The sequence below is a fragment of the Chenopodium quinoa genome, unplaced genomic scaffold, assembly GCF_001683475.1.
Source record: "Chenopodium quinoa cultivar QQ74 unplaced genomic scaffold, ASM168347v1, whole genome shotgun sequence".
In the NCBI taxonomy this organism is placed as follows: Eukaryota; Viridiplantae; Streptophyta; class Magnoliopsida; order Caryophyllales; family Amaranthaceae; genus Chenopodium; species Chenopodium quinoa.
The window spans coordinates 7,449,682-7,475,043 of NW_018742484.1; the positions used below are offsets into that span (position 1 = coordinate 7,449,682).

The window sequence follows — 25,362 nt, forward strand, 5'->3', positions numbered from 1 at the left end:
CCTATTTTTTATTCTAAGGCTCGTCATATATAGTACACAAAGTACTAATATGTCGTACATACGGCGTAGAATAACTATGTTGATATAACTTCCAAGTCTAGCTAGCTTGCTTGTTAGCAAGTGTTACTACCTACAATTACAAAAAAATCCAATGATCGCATTAAGGTCATTAAGAGGTAAGGCATGAGAGCATGACCCGTGCCAATCTTTCAATAAGGCATGAGAGCATGACCCATGCCAATCTTTCAATGAAATTAAACCATGCCAAAATAATTTTGAGTATTCCTCATAAAAAGAAGGCTGAAACAATACACTTTTAATATACGTAGTAAATGAATTTTTCATCAGTTCCTTAAAACGTACGTCGTAACATCAATTCAAACATAAAATTAATAAGCTTTATCGTTGTCACTGCTTAATTAAGATCTTTGTCTCTTCGTGCAACCTTAGTTTCTGCTTCAATTGCCTCATCGTCTCTGCCTCTACTATGGTGCTAATGCCACCATCATCTTCTTAACGATAGAGAAAAGGAAGACAATAAAGACGGAGCGAAATAGAAGAGATATCATCAAATCACAATATATGTGGTGATCAACGCAAAAGTAAAACCCAAGTCAAGTCCATTCTAACTAGTACGACCTAATCACATAAATATGGAGTAACAAGAATGTGTGTTACATCACTTTGAGGCACTATTCTTTCTTTCCTTTACATAATGCCTAATAGTCTGACCATTTCGTGTTGTTTTTATTAAAAAAATTCCTAATCTTCTCATTAATAAAATTATATTAATACAAGTTTTTTGTACTACGTATTTGATTTCTGTAATTCTCTCAAAGTGACCATTTGTCAAACATTCTCCGACCAAAAGTACTTACAGTACTAGCTAAAATGCCATGTTCTTTTTTGTTTTTATGTATTTTGAGAGATAAAAAAGGAGAAAATACATGTTCTCAACACGAGAAACTTGTATGTTTCTCAATTGAGTATTTTCGTCTTTTTGGACTAATGGAAGCTTAACAGCGTTAACCCACAAATAACATACTCATCTTTCCTCAATAATGAAGTTTGAGAATCCTTCACTAATGGAGGTCGAAATTTTCTACAACAATGAAGAAATCACTCACAAAAAATGACAAATGCCTACCATTTAGGGTTAACCATGCCCTTAATTTACATATTTTTCTTATGGTTTTTCGCTACCGAAATTGATGTGTTGGGGTCGGGATTTGTTGCGGTGTTAGTGGTGTACTGGTGTTGAGGATGGTGTTTGTTTGTTGGTGGGGACTTGGGGATGAATCCATCATTGTTGATGAGAAAGGAATAAGGAAGGAAGATGGAAGGAAGAAAATGGAAGGATGAAGATGACGGAGATAACGAAGGAAAAACTTCTGTAATCTCGTCACATGCTCCCTTCTCACACAATCAGCAAAGGGGTCCGCTACAATGTCTAAATAATTACAAAAATGTCATTTGAGAAACAAACCCAGTATCTCAATTGGGAAACTGGGGCTTGCTCATAAAAAAGTCACAATTAAATTATGCCCCGTACTTGTTATCTTCACATGAAATAAGATGGTTTGATCTGATTTGAATCTTTCTAATCCGATATGATGTATAAATTTGTCTAAACATTAACCGCATTTTTACACAGATCTATACGAAAAAAAACATTATCAAATTGGATCTTGTTGGATTCGTTTCGCAGTGTACTTTTCTAATATGTACTCCATAGTTTTTTATACATAAAATTTGAAGTACATAATTAAAGATATTTAACAATAAATTGAAATGTTTAGCAATAGTAGATAAACGAGAATTATATGTTTTGATTTAGTCTGATATGAATTTTTATATTTTAATCTAATTTTGACAAAAATAAAAACAAGTAACCGAAATACGGAGTAAAGATAAACCAGTTCTAACACAAAGACCGAAAACACTACTCATCAAACTCTTTTTTTAACTATTCCACCAATAGTAGTTCAATTGGACAACTAGTAAAGTTTTAATTTTTGACCTAGCTCAAACACAATCTAGAGACACTTGAGTTGTAGAATCATTCTAAACTTGTTTTGACTTTTTAATGTGTTAAAGCTGTACTTATAAAGTTATAATTGATCAACTCAAACTTGTACGATACATTTCGACATTTAGTCAAACTATACCTCTGTACATAACAACCACAGAATATCTCCCAACACTCTAAAACAAACGTGCCAACTGGCAAGCTGACATGTATGACGCATTACCTTTTCAATTTTAGATTTTGTCTTACATTTTTTTTCTTAAAAAGTTGAAACGCGTCGTTTAGTGCATTACAAGTTAAAAACCTAGTTGTTTGAAATGACAGTTAATATTGTCAGGAATTCAGTTGACGAATTCCTTTCTTTCTTCCCTCCAAAATTTTCATTGGCTAGGTTGAAGACTTCGTCAGCTTCACCAAGTTTTTAAGCAAAATATAAAAAGGGAAGAAATTATTCACAAAATATAAAAAATTCGAGGGTTCTGGAATTTTTTGTGATTATTTTTTCTTCCCCAAATCTTGCTAAATTTCTGGGTAAGTCTTCCATAAACCCTTTCCACATTACAGATCAGCTAAAACTATTTTAAAATTACTATTCAATTTGAAAGTCAATTGCTGAAAATTGGGTCATTCAACTCTTTTTAAATCATGGGTGTGTTGAGATTTTGAGTATTTTGTGCATTTTTGATTGAATTACTATTTAGTAGTAATTGTTGTTGCTGTTGTTGTTGTTGATTTTTCGGCGAAAAATTGCTGGGAATAAATTTTGTTAATGTCGGAGATTCGATTAGTTCGATGCCCAAAATGCGATCAGGTGTTGCCAGAGCCTCCTGTGTTTACTGTGTACCAATGTGGTGGTTGCGGAGCTATGCTTAAAGGTAAATTGCAGTTCTTTTAATCATATAGTTGTAATGCACACAATGTGTTAGTTAACATGTCTGAATGAGTTTTTCTGTTTTGGGGTTATTTTTGTTGATGTAATGAAATGAACAGCTAAGAAGAAGTCATCTGGAAGTGAGAATTTGGTGAGTTCTGATACAATTTTTGATAAGGGGGTAGAAGGGGTCAAGGATAGTGGTGGGTTAATTGATAAGGGTAGTTTTGATATGGGTAGTAGATCGCCGTTGAGATCTGGGTTTGGGGAAGGTGATGGAAGCAAGTTACCGGTGGAAGGGATTGATTTGACTGACTTTCAAGGGGGTTTACCCAAATCACCTTTGAGGGATAGATTTTTAAACGATCTTAGTTCTTCACCGGTGAGGTCAAGAACTGCTAGTCCATCCTCAATGAGGGGGAGGGGTTCAGGTGATCGAGATTTTGATGGGTTTGGGATTTCACCTGCTAGGTCGAGATATGTTAGCAGGTCACCTGTGAGGGAGCAAGGGGGTAGATCCCCGATGAGTGTGAGAACGAGAAATTTTAGCAGGTCGCCCATGAGGGGGACAGATGCTGTAGATAGATCACCTGCAAGGACAATGGATGGAGACATTGCTAATTCGCCATTGAGGGGAGATAGTGTCTCTGAAGTTGATGAGTATGCTGAGAAAGAACATGAGGGGACAAGAATTGAGAGTGACAGGTCAGAGAAACAGGAGAGGAGTGACAAGATGACTCCCAAAACTTCATTTAACACATGGCTTCCTGATGATAATCATCCCAGAGAGTCTAATGATAACAAATTAGGTAGGAGAAGAACAAAGTGGAGAGACCTAATTGGTGATGAGGCTGATCGGATTAGTGAAGGGAAGGAATCAGTCTATGCTGATGAACATCAGATGACTCCAGAAAGATTAATTGATGGTCCCATTCTTGGAAGTGGCTCTATTAAGGGAAGAATAGACAGAGATTCGATATTCAGGGATGACTATGTCGGAGGGCATGGAAGACCCAGGGCTGCTGTAGACCATAGGTACATTGGAAGTGATGGGGATCGGGTGATTCACAGAACTGTAAGGGAAGTTGTTGAAAGCGGGAGGAGTTCAGCTTCTTCAAGCACAGTTGATGGACCTTCAATCTATCATATCGACTCCTTTCATGGTCATGGGCACTCAAGGCACAGTTTTGAAAGTCGGAGAGACCCAGCTCATATTCACTATATGGATCGCCATGAGTTCAGTCAGAAATACCAGGAATCTATGCATCAGTATCCATCAAAACAACTGAGGGAATTTAATGATAAACTGTTTTTTTCTCCTGGGTTATTCAATAATGCTGATGATTATTCAGAAGAAAAGCATACGATTTTCAGACGGGGATCCAAACAGCAGTTTGCGCCAGATAGACACATGCCAATGCCTTCGTTTTCCAATCATGGACCTGGTCTGGCTCATGATATGGAAAACTCATATAATTACCCCCCTATATATGATGATCCATTTGCAGGCCAAACAAAAAGGGATCATTTTCCCAAGCATCAACAGTTTACACGTCGATCAAGGATGGGCTATATTCCAGGGAAGTCCTTGGACTTCGATCAGGATTCTCTCAGATCATATTGCAATGGGTCACATAATCACCATCCTGCATGTTCTTGCTCTCTCTGTCATAGAATGCCTCTCAATCCAGCTGCCCATCCAACATCCAGCCATAGTATGAATCTCCAAAGACGTGTTCCTCGGACCTATGATCCTAGAATGGCACATACTGGTCCTCGAGAACGACCATCCCACCTTGCTCCTCATCCAAGGAGAGTTCTGGTAACTGGACAGAACAAACGGATTTGCCTCCCCATTGCTGGTGGTGCCCCCTTTGTATTATGCCACAAATGCTTTGAGTTGCTCAAATTACCCGGGAAGTTCATGACCAAGAATAATAAAGAGTATAGATTGCAATGTGGGGCCTGCTCTTCTGTTATGTCATTTGATCTTCAGAATAGTTCGTTTGGTGCTCTTTCTTCACAGAAGAATCCAGATCTTGTCAATGCTACTAGTGGCTCTGGTAAAGTGCTGAGCGAGTCAGGTCCTAGACACCGCCGTGACAGTGTTGCTTCTACTGGTACAAATTTCGAATCTTATGATTTTGATGCAATAGGGAACAGATTCCAGTATACGGAATCCAAAGCCACTGAAGCCACAAGAGGACGGAGAATGGTTTCAAATTTTAATGAATATACTCGAGGTATTTCTCCATCATCTCATTCTTCTAAGGAAGAGCTCATTATAGATAGTGCAAGTGTGCAAAGCAGCCTACCAACTTCTTCAGAGACGGCTGTAAAGATTCGTCCTCCCCCTGGTTCACCTTTGCGGGAACATCTTGATTACTCTGGCCAACACCACAAAGCTGAGGCAGAAATTGCAAATGCTTGTACTGGGGAAGAGAAGCAAGTTCTTGAAAAAAATGTATCTCAAGATAGCTCTGTGGGAAATACTGCGGTTGCTTTAGAGACGGAAGATCATTCCCATGAGTCATCAACTAGTTTATCTGATTCTGGGGATGCTCCAACAGAATGCAGAGATGAAAACAAAAAGTCCTCTAGATCTCCTTTCTGGAAACCCTTTTCACCAAGACCTGGTTCTGCCTCCCTTGAAAAAGATGAGGTATTTGTCAATGGTCAGCGGGTACCACTTCATGTAATTAAAAAGGCAGAAAAGCTTGCTGGACCTATTGAACCAGGGAATTACTGGTAATTGTTGCAATACCTTTTAACTGCGTTTATATATATATATATATATATATATATATATATATATATATATATATATATATATATATATATATATATATATATATATATATATATATATGTGTGTGTGTGTGTGTGTATACGTGTTTCTTAATTGGTTATTTTAATGTAGGTACGATCCTAAAGCTGGTTTTTGGGGTGTAATGGATCATCATTGCCTTGGGATAATTCCGGTGAGTTATAGTGCAAATGAATTCCTTTCACTTCCATTTGGTTCCATCTATTATCTTGCCAATCTTCTATATAAAATGTTACATAGTAATAATTTTAGGAAGTGGCATTCTTATTTGTTTTGCAGCCATCTATTCCAGAATTCAGTTTTCCCATGCCAGAAAATTGTTCTAGAGGGAAAACCGCTGTTTATGTAAATGGCAGAGAGCTTCAGAAAAGAGATCTTGATTTACTTTCGAGTCGAGGACTTCCAACTATGAGAGACAAGAGATATATTATTGATATATCTGGAAAAGTCCTGGAGGAGCAGAGCAAAGACTACATTGCTAACCTTGGAAAACTTGCTCCCACGTGAGTGTCTCTGATTCTTTTGTTAGTTCACTTATTTGAAGCATTTAATTACCACATGTCAGCTCAAGTAGCTCCTTCCATTCATGAGAAACTTCATGTACATTTTGGGAACGTTCATTGTTTGATTTTGGTGGTAGATTAGTTGTCTAATTATTAGTGTCTACACAGAACCATCAGTAACAATTTTACAAATGAGAATTAATATGCTGTTAGAAGTGATTTCATATACTATCAGATTAAAAATAAAATATTTCAAATTTATCCCTGAAATGAGGCAGCACATTCACATCTTAGGAATGACTTTTATTTTCAGCCATTCCCTCAAAACAATAGAAAGAATAGGAATTTATTAGAATAGGAATTTAGCATTTTTTGAGCAATATCTCTGGTTAGTGGCATGATTAACTAGCCAAAGTATATAAGTTAATTTTTGTTTAATTTTTATTTTTTTTTTGGATTAAATCTATGATTCTCTACCTCTTAGTTTGAATTTGTAATTTGTATGCTCATGACAAAAATATTTTTCTGTGAAAATTGAGTTCGCATATGCATTTTAAATAGTTCTACTGTGTGTATTTTGATCAATGGATTGGGCACTCTTGAGCCTATTACTTTCATTATTGGCTATGAAGTTAGCTTTGAGTATGTTTATTGCGATTTTACCTGAAAGCGACCTTGTATAGATTTGGTTGTACACAAATTCAATAGATTTAAGTTACTTGAACAAACCATTTATCAACTACATCTTCATCGTGCTGTCTCAGCGTGATTTAGCATTCACGATGTGCTGACATTAGTGTCCTCGGACAGCCAAAATTATAATGAACATGGAGAAAATGAATTCTTCCCCTTATGCAGCGAAAAATCTATTTGTCTAACTTGTTAGGCAACTCACAGGAACTGAACTATCCTATAAGTCCTAAATGAACACTAATTCATCAATGCTTCAGCACCTCAATGTCAAAATTACTCACTCTACCTTATTTTTTTCATTCAGAGTTGAGAAGAAAAAGCGGGGATTTGGTATGCGCGTTCCAGAGGAATTCAATGATTAATATTTTTGGGGGCTGCTATCCTGAATTGGATAAAAGTTGAAACTGACAGAGGTTGAAAGATTGACAGTGTGCCATTTAGCACCGTGATCTGTGAAAACTTTCCATATTTTTGTGTATATCATTAATTTCCTCATCATTTGTTTGTTAAATTCATGAAATAAAATCCATTCTTTTTAAGGTTACTGTTGTCAAAAGGGTTGTTCAATTTTTTTTTTTTTGTAAGTCTGTAAAGTGCAAGATGTGGAGTGTTTTCTGCAGATTTCTGGAATTTTGAGATGCTTTATGTTTATTTGTAAAGATTAGTAGAAAAAAGATCAGTTGGATATTAACAATCTATTGTATATAAATCTACTGTCAATTGTTATACTTCCTCCGTTCTTTTAATATCGCATCACTTGCCTTTTAGGGAAGTTTCACAAATATTACATCACTTCTATTTTAGGACAAAAAAATATCTATGTTTACACTGCAAATATCCAACATATCCTTATTTTTTCACACTTACTTTTTATTTTATCTTTACATTACATGGACAATTTTGTATTTTTACGTTTCTCTCTCTTACTTTTTCCCACTACCAAATTTTGCCTCCAAAACCCCAATGATGCAATAAAAAAATAACGGGGGAAGTATAACAGATCTGATTAAAAGTTTTTTTAATCTACTACCTCTGTTTCTTAATGTTTGTTCAATTTAACTTTTTGCATAATTTTCATTGCATTTTTTTTTTTTATCAACGATATCTTAGCTTTATATATGTATAATAATAACGTACTCTGTATAAAAGGTATAGTAGTCTTACGTTGTCATATTTTATAAATTTCGTCGGGTCATGAACCGGTAGCATGTTAATTGTTGATTTTGTTGTTGTTCTAGTGCCTGTCTAGTGGAGCATCATGCACAATCTAATGAGAGGGTACATAATTAAGTTAGAGATACGGAATATATTACTAACTGTCATGTGTTCCAATCAAGTTTACTAAATTCTCTCAAACTTTTGCCAAGACAAGCACTGGAAAACCATTTTTGCCATAAGTCTATGGCAATCTGGAATTACAGAAACACAGCAATGTTTGAAGGTTCTATGACAAGAGTTATGCATTTATTTGCAAAATTCAATGCCCATCTTTACTTCAATAACAAAAATTTGCTGACTGAAAATGGAGTTTCAATTGCTAGCGAAGATAGAGTTGAGATGAATGGTCCCTGCCACAGATGGGGTACAAGAAGCTGAACACTGATGGGAGCTGGAAGGGTTCGAACCTGGCTGGTGGAGGTGGTGTTATTCAAAATGATGATGGGTCTTGGCTTGTGGGTTTCTCTATGAAGTTTCACTCTGTTTCCCCGGAAGCTGCAGAGCTACTTACAATAAGAGAGGGCCTGATTACTGCTAAAAAGTTTAATATCCAGCATCTTGAGCTGGAAACTGATGCAGATGCTCTGTAAAAAATGATCCAGAATGCGAGCTGGGAATGATTATCCAAGACATTGTGCATTTGCTTAGGGAAGATTGGATAGTTATCATTCTTCAAGCCAAAAGAGCTGCCAACGCTGTCGCTCACAATTTGGCTGAGTGTGGTTTACAATTGAGTTGATATGCTCGAGATGCCTTTGAAAGAGACTGCAAAAGGAACTGATCTGCTTTGGCTGCTGCCTTGGAGTGCTTGGGATGATAACCACACTTCAGACTTATGCTTATCCTTACTTGTGTTTGCTGTTACTACTAGTTGTATGCAGACTAAGGTTGTTTATCTTTTGTTTAATAACCTTTAGCAAGGTTATCTTCCTTTCTGTACTCATCAGTCTTGAACTGATTGAAGGCCCTTAGGCCAGGCCATTATTATATATATTATCTTTATGTGTGCTAAAAAAAAGTTCACTAAAAATGTTTGGAACAGTCATAAAATGTTACACCATTAAACCTTACAATAAAAATTGATTACTTAACAAATAAAATTTGAACAAGACAGAAAAACTTGATAGAGAGACATTGGAAATGGTTGATGAGTAGTCATACTCCGATAATTTAATTTGTTCAATTCTCGAGTACCATAAAATTCTGAAGTAGTTCTCATGGTGATAGCATCTTCAATTCACTGAGAATATAGATGTGGATCAAAACTGGAATACTTTCAAATTACTCAATTTAAACAAAAACAAATTACTCGGTATAATTAATGCATCAATAGTTATGAATAAGGAGACTCTAACCAAATAAGTGGTGTGAGTTTGCCGAGATATGATGAGCGACAATTGTAAAAATGATCCTCAAACTTGCCATCGGTTAAATTGTAAAGACATCCACCATGTCGCAGTCTTCGTCCCGGTGTTTGGCGGAGTATATTTCAGACGATCACCGGTATAGTAAATGCAACTAGGCTTAAAACCATGAGACGACTCAACAGAAAAGGAAGAATTTAAACCTATGAAAATTGTTCTATTTCCCAAGCTTGACACTTCCTTGAGCTCTCCGGTCATAACATTCAATTCAAATACGTCAAATCTTATAGTTTGATATTGGAAAATATGCCGCCTTTTGAAGGTAACAATTTCTCGACGAGTCACTTGACGTATAACCAACAATTTGCCTGATGATTCAACCAAGAAATGAAACCATGGTGTATCATTAACATTATATGTCAACATGTTTGGGACATGTCCACTAATCACAGCCACCACATCAAAATGAGGATTGCCTTTAGCAGTCTCAAATTTTACAAAAATACCAAATATATTAACGCCATAAAACTCTCCTTGGTAAAAAGTTAAATCGGTGCAATAAAAACTAAGAAAATTTTGAATATGGTAGGGGTATTCAGGCCATATTGGTCCCAGTGGAACAAGATGAGGATTCCTAACATGAATCCACCCATGGCCATCACCGGCACCGGCACCCCGATTATTCCTCCAGAAAACCAGATTTGATGCAAGATTGTCAGTGCCGGCATAGAAAGACACTGTAAGGAAGACAACAAAATCATTACTAGTTGAGGGATTGGCTGACAATATGAACCTATTAAGGATTGTTCTATGCCAATCAAAGTCTGAAATCTAGGCGGTTAATATTCCATAACTTAAGTATTGGGAGGTCTATAATGGCACCAGAAAAGGGTTTAAAATACTTGATTGTTTTGTTTTCGAGACGACGAGCAGCCACCCACGAGAAGATAACAATGGGTTTTTGTCATTCAAATCAGCTGGCAGGCTAATTAGGCGAACCATGCGCTTAGAGACGCTGTATAAGCGACGGATCTCCAATGTGAACAAATTTTTAGTAACGTCTCATAGTCTTCATATATTTCCACATGCTCTACAATTTTAGTCACAATATCTTTTGGCATATTACCCCAGTCTCTCATGTTTCTTTGTTTGGCTTTGGATCTAAAAAAGATTATGAGGGATCAAGATTTAAGGGATTTTATTATAGAAAATAAAAGGTGATTAGATTGTTTATATGCCGGAGTCATCTCTATCTATCTCCTTGAGTTGGAGTCATCAGTCATGTACTGCTTGGGATATATACGAGTACATTTACGATTATAATAAATTTATAATTGTGTGACCACGATATATATACAAAATATTTTCAAAATATTATCAAATTGAATTTTTCTATCCTTTTGCATATCACAATCCGAGTAAAATAAACGTAATAAAAATCCATCTGCATGTTTCGTCCTAGGTTGCTAGAGAGGACGGTAACATTGATAGTATCTTTATCATACAGAAAGAAGCATCGTTTTTCATTTTCATAAAGCAAAAATTTAGTGATGGTGATATGGTTCACATTTGCACAAGATGGATCTTATTATTCACATAGGAGTACGAAACCATACGAGCATTATCAAAGAAAATCATAATATCATAAGAACATAATTTACTAACAGTAAGCTGTTATAGTGCCACAGAAATAGAATACCAGCTGTACTCCAGTTAGAGCTGTTAGTGAGAGTGTTTTCCTTGTATATCGGTTTCTAGCAAAGTGAACTAAGCCATCCTATTATAACTTGTCAGTATAATATATACGACTATACATGCTGGCAACAGAAATAGAATACGACTATACATGTTGGCCATCTAGCTAGTATCCAGTGACTATTGCCTAATTGTCAGCTCAGCCTTGAGATGCAATACCATTGATAAATAACTGGCTATCCTCCGCCATAAACGAGGTCCATGTTGTACCAAACAAGTTCCTGTACCCCTCCAGTGAAATTGTAGTACCCTTGATATTAGGAAATAAACTCATCAGCCTAGCAGAAAATTCATAGTCCACAGCAAACAATACAGAACCCTTCTCCTGCATGCCCAGGAACAACCCAATACAAAGCAATGAAAGGAGCTCTCTCTGCTGATCCATATTACAGTGGCTGTGGCTGTCCATCGAGATGGAAAGCCTTCCCGACCTGATGGGAAGAAGTTCTGACATCCCTCTCTCCTCAGATCTAAATACACTATACACTATACACTGCAGCCGTGGCAGTTTGGAGGAGAGCTCTGGATCTAAGTCACTGCATGCCATGACTTTCCTTAGCTTCCTGCATGTCAAGTGTGGAAAACAGATCAGTCGGCAGAGTCGAGTACCAAGTACTTTTCGTCACTCCTCCAACTTGGAGTAGTATGTTCCAGCCCACTTCACTGCAAAATCATAAACTGCTTCTTCAAAAGCAACCTAAAGATCATCACTACACAACACTGCCTCGATTCCAGCAAGGAGCAGGTCCATTACCTCTGCCTGACATCTGATAAATAAGGGAGCTTGTGTGTTCCTTCCAAACCTTGTAACATTGGAAGTATTTCGTTAATGGATCCCTTCCCTCTCCCAAGTCATATTAAAACATGAGAAGAATGGAAGATAGATTCCCTTACTTACTATCATTTCCAACTGTGCAAGGCATCCAAATTCATCTTCTTAGTTCTTATACCTAATAAGGATTAAGAACAAGATTCGAAACACCCCTACCATCAAATGGCAACAAATTACCTCCTCCAATCAAATATTTCCAATACCAGTAACCAAAACCCCTAATTATTCATGCATCAAATAACACTAAAAAGCCACAACTACAATCATAACAAAATACATAACTCAAAACAAGAAATTAAAGCATTATCGCAAAAACAAACCTTGATGTCATCTCTCCTATGCTTCCGATTATTATCCCAATAAGCAATGGCGGTGCAACCATCGCCGTCAGATTTGGGATCAGCCAAATCTCTACTAAATCAGTCGGAAATGTTGCCAAATCCAAAATCACATTCCGCGCTTGAAGCTTGAAGCTAATCATTATTCCTTAGTAACGCTACTACTACTGGCACCCGATTTGATAATTGCAATTCTGGAGTTGCCCAACTCCATATTCGACTGTTTGATCATTTCCCCAGAAACTGTAACCCCAAATTTTGGTTTTCGAAGAAAAACAAAGTCCCCCCCAAATGTTAACAGTTATGGACCTTATGGTGTGTCAAGTCAAAGTAATTTTCCTCAAAAAAAGTCAAATATATTACTAGTATTTGATTTACACCATCTAGGTAGAGGGTCACAACCTCACCTGACCTGACTCGAGTCAAAACCGACCTAAAAAATATATGATTCAGATTTCAACTCATACGTACACAATAATTTAACATAATTCAAGTTTAAAAATAGGCTTGGTTCAACTTGAACACCCAAATTAATACAGCATAATTCAAGTTTAAAAATAGGTCTGGCTCAACTCGAGCACCCAAATTAAGTAATTAACACCTCTAGTATTACGTATTAGGTTTCAGTTACAATTGCAGAAAAATGATATGTACTCCGTATTTTGTTTATTTTAAAATATCAAATTAGCAAATAAAAAAATAACATCGGGTGCACTTTACACCCAAATATATACGAAATACACTTGATACTTAGAATTTTTTAGCCAAGGTTAATAACTTAATGAGCAGGAGAGGGGGGGGGGACCTGCTAGAATTGTCACCCTAGGCTGCTGCTCTGCTAGTTTTTTACCTGCTTTTGATACCGCACCTGCATTTATAATCAAATACTAATACTTGGTGAGATAATCCACCATTCGACGTTGAAAATCAAGCTATGTAAACATTTAGGCATATGATAATCTATAGATACACACAAATAATTCAGGTCAAGTTCATATACCGCAAATATGTCCCCTGATGTTTGCACACCTTTTTCGCAAAGCTTCGGTTTTTCCGTTTTTGTAGGAACTTAGGTCGAGCTGCTTCTCTTTCTGCAGAATGAATTCCTTTTCAACTTGAACTGATCATGTACGAAGGGCTTACAGCCTTCATTCTCCTCAACAAGGCTCGATTCCTTCTTGCCAGAAGCAGAGGTATTAAGCCATTAACATCAGTAATCTCAGATGCACTTCCATAGTTTTTGTTTACAAAAAGCATTACACTGAGTACTACTGCCACTTGGATCACGACTTGTGAGCTACTGTACTTAGATTGATCAGCTGATTTCTTAGTTTTAAGCCCGTCCCCAGCTTGGCCACACCCTTGAATAGAACCACGTACGAGTCCCTAAAAACAGGAAGCAAAATGTAAGTAAATTTCATATTATAAGACTATCAAAACTTTTATTAAATATTACAGACTATGACTTCTAAAAGGTTATGATAATACAAACTTCTGTTAAAAGGTGAAACGCAAGATCTATTTGGTTTCTAGGAAGACTATAGCATTACGCCATTACATTTTACAGGACATTGAGCTTCCTCATAAATGGCCATGCAACTTTTCTGAACTACAAACAAATCCAGTACACAAGCTACAGGTGCAACTATTTCAGAATTTACCAGAGAAGATACTAAAATAATAATTTCACAACTCAAGAATTTTTTGACAATCAGACATTTGAATCCTTAACCGAGGCAATTTTTTATTTTAGTCTAGACAATGAAGGGCTATCAAAAGTATGCAGTAAGAAAATGAACTCACTTGTAAATTGGCTCCTTGTAAAGAGGCCCATAATTTAATTTGAGCTCCCTAAAGTGCATAATATGCCTTGAGCCAATAGACGGCCATGACAACACTCAATTCTCCGAACCAGTTCTGAAAGTATAGAAATTAAAAATATACCATATGATTAGTAAAAATTATTAAAAATTATCTATATATTTCACAGGCAAACCAAGGTTTCTAACTCAGTAACTCCCCAACCCTCCCATCCCGGGAAAATGGACTGCTGCAATTTTATTTTTTATTTAACAAGATAGAGTAATTTGGCTATTTGACGTCTAAATTTTATTTGATTGTATAAGAATTTTTAATTTGTTTAGTTAACTGATTGTCCATTTATATTCACATGCTACATTTGTTTCTTATTATATGCAACAAAGGGGTGTTATTTATGAGGCATAAAAAATTTCGTTGCAAATAGTAGGAAACAAAGGTTGTATAAGTTTCAAGTAATAAGAATGGCATTATCTATTAACAATGTAAAGAAAACAAATTAAATAATGGAAACACATCAAGCAGGCAACAGAAACAAAATAGTGAGTCACCCAGAATATTGCCAAAACAATGATATGATCAGTTGATATTATCAGTGCTCCAAACATTATAACATTCAACAAATGGGAATTTTTATATAAGATATGTAACCCCATCAAGATACCTAAAGCAGAAATCAACGGCAGTTCAAGTCATAAGCAAATCCACATAGCAATATAGTCATTATCAGATGGAAAAGGAGAGCAAAAGATGCCTACACCAGAAGGCCAGACAAAAATTGAGGCTTTAAAGGTTCCAAGAAAAGAAATTGTAACAATGGCTCCAAATTTTGAGAAGAATGGTTTCTGGCAGTCAAGAGATAAAGGTTAAATATGTATATATCAATGTTGCATCTTCAAAAGATTAAACTAAAAGATGGTGAAAGAATCAGGAGTTACATGAGCAAGAATAAACCATGACTGGGTGGCCACTATAGAGTCAGGGAAAACATATCTAAAACACAGCTTACACAAATACAGTTAAATAGTGCATATTATCCAAATGAATAGGTATTGGTTTAAAAGCTCAAAAGGATATAATATGATATGTGGTAGTAAGAAAAGAAAGAAAACTCTTCGTGAATGTTAAAGCATTCCCTGCAGTTTGGTTCTAAAAAAGATAAGTGAAATGAAGAAGAACGGAAGAATTCACTACAATTTCATTAATAAGGTAACAAGAACCTGATGCTAGTCTCTGTATTTTGAGATATTAGCAAGTCCACCAACAACGAAACTTGTCAACCACAATTAATACACTATCAGATAATTAATCGTGAAAACACTATAATTTGCAAATGTAAACCTGCCCTTTCATCACATTCACTGTATGACAATTGACTACTAAAACTCATTGCAATAAATTGTCTCAATCAAACCCGGCCTCAAAAGAGCTATGAGTATATAGGTAGTTAAGTTGCCAACTATACAATATCACAGGCAAGGAGTATGAGATCAAAAGAAACTCTGAATAAACAGACAAGTACCATATCTTTTATTGCAAAAATCCAAAGAACCCCATGAAAAAACCTTAGCACTGGAGCAATCCTCATTGCTAGACCCATAAGACATATTTTCCGAATCCCGATGTAACATAGAAATCTCCATCATGCTTAAAACGCACCAAATGCTAAACTCTGCTCCTGTTCAACAACTCTAAACAGAGCCATAAAATATAAAATCGTGAAGAATTGAATCAATAAAAAGCATCAAATAAAAAAAAATCAAACAATAGAAAATTAAATTTGACAAAAATGGGCTCATATGAAGTACCTTTGGAGAATGAAATCATTCATACGAGGGAAGAACACCAAAGTTTTGTCAAATATAATTTTCTATTCATTGATTAAAACCAATCACTTTATTTACACAAGGGTGATGAATCAACTATTCGTGTAAGCAACCTAGAGCAGTCATAATTCTCATAAAGGCTTATAATTTCAACAAAATCAAACAATGAAATATCTAAATATAGCACCCGAAGCAGTAAAACTCGACTTAAACATGTTTAAAATCAAATTAAAAGAGATAATCATCATCAAGCCAAAAAACACATGCATTTGGTTACCTTGTTCTAATAGGCAAAAACGACATGGACAACAGGAACAATTTGAGGACAAACAACTTCCGCTTCAGAGCCCATCTTCTTCAATACCATCAACAGAATAATCCAATTTCCCTAAAGCCTAGAATTTGATTGTATTGCAAAAATACAAAACCCTAAAGCACGCTCTAATTTTGGGTGGAAAATTAATCGATCAGGCTACTGTGAATGAGAATGAGAGATTGGAGTAATGGAATGGAGAATTGGAGATGTGGAGTAGAGGAAAAGGCGGGGAAAAGTAGATTGAATGCATTGGGAGTCAGACAGAAGAGAGAGGAATAGAGTCAAGTTTATTAAATTTTTGACAACGTAAAACTTTAACAATAAATAATAGTGATATGTTTTTCCTTACTTGTTATTCTTCTTATTCACAAAAAAATGGTCAAATAAGGATAGTGAATAGTGTAAAAGTCAAAGCGAATAAAGTAAAAAAAAACGGAGAAATTAATTAAGAGTTTACTAAAAATATTTTGAAACAGTTGACTAACTAAATACTCATAGCTAACATGCCTCAATCATGAACTAAGATTGGCGTCTTCGCGGTAGTATTCAAATCGGCATATTCTATTTTGTAATACTAGTACTATTCTCATTTGAGAGTAGATAATTTGAATATGAGAATTTTATAGCGAAAATGACTTAGCTTGAGCCTAAGGGTAGGTAGTTTAGGAACTAGGAGATAGGCCTTTAGGAGTGTTCAAGGACGATTAACCATGCGATTAAGCTGAACGATTCAATGGCTGATGCAGCTAATCATTATGCTAACAACAACTTAAATCAATGCATCAAAACTGATCTCAATGGATCATCAAAGAAAGCCTCAAAAAGGGCATTTTAACAGTTGTTAAAAAGCATATAATCGGTTATTAATGCATCAAAACCAGTCACACATTTCCTTTTAAATCATACCAAATTCAATACAATACACAACTTTGTATGTACCTTTTTTTTTTTTTGAAAACTTGTATACACAAGCATAAAATGTTACACCATCAAGCCTTACAATAAAAATTGATCATAAAATGTTACACCATCAAACCTTACAATAAAAATTGATTACTAAGCCTTAGCAAATAAGAAATGAACAAGAAAGGAAAGATTGATAATGCGATGATTAAGTATTCATATAATGTTATTTTTGTTCAATTCTCAAGATTAACCATTAATTAAAATCATAATCGTAAGTGTAACCTTAAAGTTATTGCCATTAGTTTTAGCGATTGGGCCCATTTGCTTGGCTAAGCATTTAATTTTAACAAAAACGGAGTACTTCTTAACCTTATTTATCATTTCATTATATTGAAGTATCCAAGATCCGACGTCAAATCTCGCTCACATTATTTATCATTTGCGACTCTCCATCTGCACCCCCACCCCAAAAAAAGAAAAGGGTAGGCAAAACAGTTGAGACTCGAGAAGGATAAATTGTGTCGGCATCAGACATTCAGGCCCCAACTCACTGGTGTGACCTCTCTCCTCTCTTCTTCTCCTTCACTTTCATACAAAATAGAAAGAACAAATTAGAGATAGAAATTAATTTCAGAGTTGGGTTTTCTGGAAAATAACATGCAGTGGTACTCCAAAATGTGGGCACTTCACAAACACAAATTATCAATTTTCAAATTAGGGGTAATGATTTTAGCTACTACTCTTGCTCTTCGAGTTTTTCTCTACAATAATAGCTCTAGATTTCCTCCTGATTCTTCCCTTTTTCAAAGAATCACTTCAATTCAATCCCGTTCTTCTTCTTCGTTGTCTGAACCAATTGATGGTTCTGATTCTAGTTCTTCAGATTCCGGAAATTCTGATCAATTGCCTAAAAAACGAGGTATTTTTTCAATCTCTATTTTAAAAGTTCATTAAGTTACTATTATTGTTGGAATTGGTATTAATCTGTTTAGACTGATTATGATTGCTTTACCATTTTTTTGCTATGAGTGATGCCTAAAGATCTCATGATTTCAATTTTTTTTATTAAAGTTATAACAAAACAATGATTCGGCACTGTGTTACTTGATTCGGCGGTGCGAGATTGGAATGTAAATTAGCTACCTAGTTTTGTTAAATTAGCTTGAAATGTAGTATTAGAATGTAAAAATTTGCATTGTTTGGATCACATTTTGGTGGGGGTTAGTGAAGTAGGTAACACTACCCTAGCAAAGTTTCCCACCGAAATTAGCTCGAAAGTTTATCAGTGGCATGTAAATTCGCATTTTTTAGATCACATTTGGTGTGGGGGTTAGTGATATAGGTAACCGAGCTGAGTTTCCCATTGAAATTAGCTCGAATGTGTAATAATGTCATATACTCATATAATCACATTTCGTGTAGGGATTAGCGAATTAGGTAACAATGACCGATCTGAAATTCCCACCAAATTAGCCCGAAAGTGTGTTTGCATTTTTTGGATCACATTGCGTGTAGGGGTTAGCAAATTAGGTAATGCTGACAGAGCTGGGTTTCCCATTGGCTCGGGGAAGTAGAAGATCAAATTTTGGTGTAGTGAAATAATTTTGGGCATTGCTCAAATTTCATTGTATTGATGGAATTTTCTGTCATTGTCTTAACCAATTTTGTAGTTTGCCTTTGAATGAGGAACTTGGTTTAGGTTTACATTGGATTTGGTAAGAATGTAGCAAAAATGTGTTAATTTGGCTACTAGCTAGCTTAGCTATTATCAAAAGGGAATATTTTCTTGAATTGACTTGAAAACATGAGAATTATTGGTAAGTGTGAAATGTAGTTGGTGAAATTAATTAGGTAATCAGGTGAACATGTGCATGAAATTGAGTGTTAATAGCTGTCCATCTGGTCTTACTAATTACCAATCTCGAAACACTCAGAGGTTGTTTGGTTTGAGATGTTTAGTTATCGGGAATTGTATGTTATGCTTTCTAAGTGTCCAAGATAACGCGTTGCAGTCATTTATTATTTACTTTATATTACTCACCTCCGTGTCTTCTTAGCTCCTATATACGATACGAGTAGTAAACATGAGGACATGATTTGGTTACATGATTTTATCATGAGGATCCCCATTTAAATCGTTTTCATTTTAGCAACTAATTTGTTCTACTTAACTAGTTGTGATGGCAATGGTTTTTCTTTAGTTGGTTGATTAAATTATAAAAATACTCCTATGATTTAAAATGCAGAAAAGTGTGGCGATCTTTTTAATGGGGATTGGATCCCAAATCCAGCTGGACCTGCCTACATTAATGAAACTTGCAATTTCATTGAAGAGCATCAGAACTGCATGAAGAATGGGAGGCCTGATTCAGAATATCTCTACTGGAGGTGGAGTCCAAGAAATTGTGAGTTACCTCAGTTCAATGCAATGACATTTCTAGAGATGATGGAGAACAAAACTTGGGCATTTATAGGTGACTCTATCTCTCGAAATCATGTGCAGTCCTTAATTTGTATGCTCTCAAAGGTATAGTAACATCTCTTGGCATGCTAGTATTTGTTTAACCTTAGAATGGTACGATAAAGACCTGTTCATAATTTATGCTTTGCAATGAGATGTTCTTCAGGTGGAAGAAGCAGAATTGTTTTATCATGATGAAGGATACAAATCTAAAGGATGGCGCTTCCCATCTTACAACGTGACCGTATACGTTATATGGTCTCCTTTTCTGACAGACGCAACTATTTATGAAGATATCAACGGTGTCTCAACTCAGGATCTTGAACTGCACCTTGACAGACTTGATAAGAAGTGGACTGATTTGTACAAAAACCTGGACTACATGATCTTCTCCTCTGGAAAGTGGTTTCTCAAACCAGGAATATATTATGAGAATGAAACAGTATTGGGATGTCATAAATGTCAGAAGAACCTCACTGACCTCAGTTTAGAGTTTGCTTACCGCAAAACTCTGCAGTTAGTGTTCAACTTTGTTGCTACATCTGATCATAAAGGGTTAATCTTTTACAGGACTCTCACACCTGATCATTTTGAAGGTGGGGAGTGGTCTAGTGGAGGAAAGTGCAATAGAACTGTCCCATTTAAAGATGGTGAGGTTGAGATGAAGTACATGCAAAAACTGCTGCGACAAATTGAGCTCAAGGAATTTGAGAGTGCAGTAGCTAGGGCATCTGAAAATGGTGTGCAACTAAGACTTCTAGATTTTATGAAGCTTTCCTTGTTAAGGCCTGATGGGCACCCTGGTCCATATCGACAACATTACCCTTTTGCAGTGGATGAAAATGCACAAGTCCAGTATGATTGTTTGCATTGGTGCTTGCCTGGGCCTATAGACGCTTGGAATGATGTAATCATGGAAATGATAGTGAATGGATGAGTTCTTTTGAAGAGACTGCTAAACAAGATATGGAACGGTGTGTGAATACTAAATGAGCAACATCATTCATGAGTAAATAGAGGACATCACCCTATGGTGGGTTATACGAAAGGTTAAAGTCAACTTTTTTTTTCTCCCCAGGTTTCCAAGTTATTAGTCCTAATTTTGTGATTCTCTTGGCTGATTTATTGTATTTCTGATGTAATGGACTAATGGGTAGATGAGAACTTTCTGAAAAGGTCATTGCTGCTGTTATCTCTCATGGTAAATTATATTCCTGATTTAATGGCTCGTTTTGGTTGTCATTTCTCTGAACTGTGAAGAAGCAATGCTCATACTGCTGTAATTGTTATTATTATCTATGCATGATGATATGCAGAAGCTGGGAAATTTTTGTAGTGTCGCAACTCGTAGTGTGCGAGTCTCAGTTCGGGGTGGTTGCATCTTTTTCTTGTGCATGGATCATGGGAGAATTACTTTTGTAGGAATCTGAATCATTTTGAGTGACAACGAAGAATGTTTTCTCTTCAACAATTAGAAGATATTGAGCAATTTTTATGGTCAAGAACTTAATAGATTGATCATTCGACAGGTACTAGCTGGAAGAATCTACTTTGGTTCTCTTAAACTTTGACTAGGAGAATATATGTGATCGTACATGCAACTATGCAAGTACTGAAATTAAAGGTGGGTGTAGTTTTGTCTACATGTAGTCTTTGAGGACTAGATTTTTGAACTGTTAGAACTCTTTGAACTTAACTTCTTACTTCTGTATTTTCTTAATTTTTTTTTTGGCAATAAAATTTCTGTAGTTGTTCCCAAAAGTAGAGATTTAGATAAATTGATTGATATTTCAATTATGCTTGTGTGTGCTTCTCTTGATAGTTTGATGTTCATTCCATACACTTAATTTCCTGTGTTCCAGATACCACAATATCTTGCAAAAGCTCTCTTTTTTTTTTTTTTTTTTTTTTTTGATTAATCTTTGAATCTACCTAGAAATTTTACCTGATACACTTTCACATAACAGTTGTATGTTCGTTTCATTAAGACGATATGCTCATTAGAGTCCAACTAATAGAATTGGGTTATCAACGGTATTTTTTGTGTATTGGGCTCGAATGGCCTAGTGTGTGCGAGAGATGGACTTATTTTGGCCCTTATCAATCACCACCCCCCCCCCCTCCCCACCCCTTCTCTCTGACCCCACAACCCAAAAAAAATAAAAATGCTAGATGATAAACTTCTAGATCATACTTCTTAATTCTTATGTCCCCATGTTTTTGCCCCATTGCAAATAAATGGGTCAACATTTTGACCATAATATATAGTCATGTGAGGGTCTTGTTAAATTCGTTTTGTTGTATATTTTATTAATACTAGGGTGGCTAGCACGTGCATAATACTAGGGTGGCTAACGCGCGCGATGCGCGAGCCATACCTAGCCATATTCGGGAAGTTCTTTCGATTTATCCTTATGTCATAATTTTAGTTGTTGGTATGATAAATGAGGGAAATTATATATTTCATAAACAAATATTTTTAGGGGTATAAATATAAACACACTATTTTTAAGAGTTAAAAAAAAAGGGCAATTAACATTAATGAAGGTAAATAAGTAAATTAACATTTTAAAGGGTATAATTGTCCAAACACTATTCATAAAAATTAACTCAAACTATTTAAAAGGTAACGATATGAGGTTTTATAATTTTTACGCATATGAAAATGGAGTTATATACATTCTAAGACTCGTCTCAGAGGTCGTGAAAAGTCAAATAGGGCAAAAAAATACGGAATTTAAAAATGGAGTACGTGGATAAAAGATGCAAGAATCACTATCTAGACTTAGAATTGAATTTCCTTCACATTTTTTGTTAAAACTCTATACTAGATTTGGTTATTGGGCAGGTTGGGTTAGGGTCGGTGCGGGTCAGGTCGGGTCAAAGAGACACATTTTATTAGGGGACAATGCGGGTCGCGAGTCGATAAAGAGCGGGTTAACAAACTATCAATTAAAATAATATTGGACAAAGCCAATATTATGTATATATGAATACAAAAATATCTATATAATTTTTTTTTAAACAATAACATAATACTAAAACAGACACCGGGAATGACATATGTCACTTCGTGGTGTCGTTTTTTCCCTCCAAAAACCATTTCAAAAAATAAATATATTCTAACTTTATTTTTTTATATCTGTTTGATTGACAACTTATTTAAGACAATAAAATTATATATATATATATATATATATATATATATATATATATATATATATATATATATATATATATAATTTATATATAATAATAGAAATTAAAGATTCTTATTACTAATATAAATATTATTTGCTTAAAATGATTTTTTTTTTCTGCTATGTTACAATCAAATGACCTTGGATTTAATTTATATGGAGTAGTATGAAATAAAAAAAAAAACATCGTTACGCTATATTGCATCACATTGACTTTAACACAGTAATCTATATATAATTACAACTATATATTACTACCTTCATTACTTTTAAGATGCAACAAAAGGGTATTTTTTTGTGAGATATAAAAAATTTCTTTGTTGCAACTAAAAAGTAACAGAGGTAGTACTAAACCAGGAATGACATATGTTATCTCCTTTTTAAAAATTTCCAACCATTTTTTTTTGCCAAAGCTTCTTAGAGAATATTTAACAATATGCAATAATATTTCATTCTTATTTGGTAATTATATTCCGTTTATACACATTCAACAAATATTATTCTTTTGTTTAATACTATGCAATGATATTTTCCTACATACAAAGTATAACTTTGTCACTTTGTGACACAATCTATAATTGTGTTTTATTAGTCGTGCATGTATTACTTCCACTATTTTCTTTAGTATGATATAGTTTTATTTTTATTTTTGTAATTACGAATTTTTCATCTTATTTGCAATTAGATAATTATTATAATTAAATATAGTGTTAAAATAATAAATAGTGAAAATTACCGTGCATGGACAAATACTTTTGCCCTATATTGACATGCACCACGTAATAGCTGTCTTGTCTATTAAAGGCCTTGTCTATTAAGAGGCCTTTAAGCTTGACTCTGACCTTATTATCATTGGGTTACCCTACCCAATAACCAGGTCTACTCCATACAAACCTAATGAACAATGAAAATGTATTCCAAAAGAAAAATGAAAATGTATGTGGTCAATATGGATTTACATTTTACCTAAAATAACCTAAGTTTCAACATGTTTTAGATTTCAAGAATGACCCGCTATTTGAGGTTGACGCTAACATACCGAATATTTGTTTTATGAGGAGAATTATTAAAATGTTCATGAATTACGCATTGGTCAATAAAGACCATCTAATTACCTTTAACACACTCCCAATTCGTAATTTTACATTTGTCTCACGTTGTGACTCGTTAAAGGCTATGATGCATGGGTACTTTGCTTGATTATCATATCCATATAGGACACATAGTACGCATCTGTACTTTTATGAGTACCGGGTACTTTGATACATATTTTATATTTTTTATTATCTCAATTTCATATTTTTTGCAATTTTGGGTATTATTTTGGGTATCATATTAAATATTTCAAAGTTGCAAAAAATATGAAATGGAGGTAGTAACAAAATTTGCTTACATATATTTATTTTGATGATTTTTTTAAAAATAATATTTTTATCTTATAGTTCCTCCGTTCTTTTTTATTTGACCCGCTTTGACTTTTACACTATTCATCACCCTTTTTTTGACCGTCTTTTGTGAATAATATGTAAGGGAAAACATATTCATATGAGATCTTTTTGAATTCGTCTCAATATGTACTTTCATAATATATAACTTTTATAATTTTTACTTATGGAGAATTCAAGTTATTAATCGTTAAAGTTTTACATTGACAAATGTGATAAAAGAAACAGATTAAGTAAAAAAGAATAGAGGAAGTATAATACAACAATAAAAGGTAAAATTTATCAAATTTCATTGAAAACTCATAAAAACTTGTGTTTAAGAATATGTTGATATAATCCTTAATTAGCCGTACTCGTATCATCTTTCTTTTAAACTAGTGTATTATGTACCCGTACTCGATTCCATAGTCATCCTTGTGCAACCTAGGTAACAGTCAGTGATAGATAAGAGGATGTGATTTTACATTCAGATAGGCAGATATTAGATGGACACCTTAATTTAAATCCAATAAAAAGAAATTTTGAAAATACAATTCAAGTTCATTGAATCTTGGGAATCTTCCAATATTGGAAACAAATTGAGGCAATACTATCATAATTGGGCTGAAACTCTTCATCTACTTTTTATGGAAACGAAAATTGAACTGCTATTCGTCGTTCGCAAATTACTGGGTGACGTTCATATTTTTAATTGAAATGACATTTTTGTCCTTGTGGGTATTTTATCTATTTAAGGGTCCACCATGGGTAAATTTAGTTACCGACAACATTAAAAACATTACCGAGCCCACCACTTGTGTTAAAAAAATCTCGAGCATTAAAAAATCCCGGTTCCACCATTGTACGGTAATCCCGAGGAATTTAAAAATCCCGGACCAGAAAAGGAAGGTGTACGGAGTGATGTTTTACGATGGACGACGACAACGTTCACACGCCGGAGGGTTCGACGGAAGAATCTGT

At 34.9% G+C, this 25,362-nt stretch overlaps 2 protein-coding genes and 1 long non-coding RNA gene across 3 annotated transcripts; 2 read left to right on the forward strand and 1 right to left on the reverse strand.

Annotated features, from left to right (window-relative positions):
* Nucleotides 1–1,963: 1,963 nt before the first annotated feature.
* Nucleotides 1,964–7,849, forward strand: LOC110719649. The gene is made up of 5 exons (XM_021898628.1): nt 1,964–2,904; nt 3,020–5,648; nt 5,821–5,881; nt 6,007–6,230; nt 7,228–7,849. The coding sequence occupies exons 1-5, from the start codon at nt 2,799–2,801 to the stop codon at nt 7,283–7,285; spliced, it is 3,078 nt and encodes a 1,025-aa protein (XP_021754320.1). The 5' UTR covers nt 1,964–2,798; the 3' UTR covers nt 7,286–7,849.
* Nucleotides 7,850–13,246: 5,397 nt separating this feature from the next.
* On the reverse strand, nt 13,247–16,697 carry LOC110719650. The gene is made up of 3 exons (XR_002511148.1): nt 16,352–16,697; nt 14,234–15,939; nt 13,247–13,816 (listed from the first exon to the last, which is right to left on the reverse strand). It is a non-coding gene; the product is annotated as an uncharacterized LOC110719650 (long non-coding RNA).
* A 938-nt stretch (nt 16,698–17,635) lies between these two features.
* Nucleotides 17,636–21,016, forward strand: LOC110719651 (protein trichome birefringence-like 23). The gene is made up of 3 exons (XM_021898629.1): nt 17,636–18,215; nt 19,543–19,823; nt 19,924–21,016. Exons 1-3 carry the CDS (start codon nt 17,954–17,956, stop codon nt 20,692–20,694), a joined length of 1,314 nt encoding a protein of 437 aa, XP_021754321.1. The 5' UTR covers nt 17,636–17,953; the 3' UTR covers nt 20,695–21,016.
* Nucleotides 21,017–25,362: the final 4,346 nt, after the last annotated feature.

Bases quoted from the DNA above. Each gene is read 5' to 3' on its own strand.
- LOC110719649 (XM_021898628.1), top strand. From the start codon at position 2,799: ATGTCGGAGATTCGATTAGTTCGATGCCCAAAATGCGATCAGGTGTTG. The intron at 2,905-3,019 runs GTAAATTGCAGT...TGAAATGAACAG, and splicing joins TTGCGGAGCTATGCTTAAAG to CTAAGAAGAAGTCATCTGGA. The intron at 6,231-7,227 runs GTGAGTGTCTCT...TTTTTCATTCAG, and splicing joins CTTGGAAAACTTGCTCCCAC to AGTTGAGAAGAAAAAGCGGG.
- LOC110719651 (XM_021898629.1), top strand. From the start codon at position 17,954: ATGCAGTGGTACTCCAAAATGTGGGCACTTCACAAACACAAATTATCA. The intron at 18,216-19,542 runs GTATTTTTTCAA...TTTAAAATGCAG, and splicing joins TCAATTGCCTAAAAAACGAG to AAAAGTGTGGCGATCTTTTT. The intron at 19,824-19,923 runs GTATAGTAACAT...GATGTTCTTCAG, and splicing joins TAATTTGTATGCTCTCAAAG to GTGGAAGAAGCAGAATTGTT.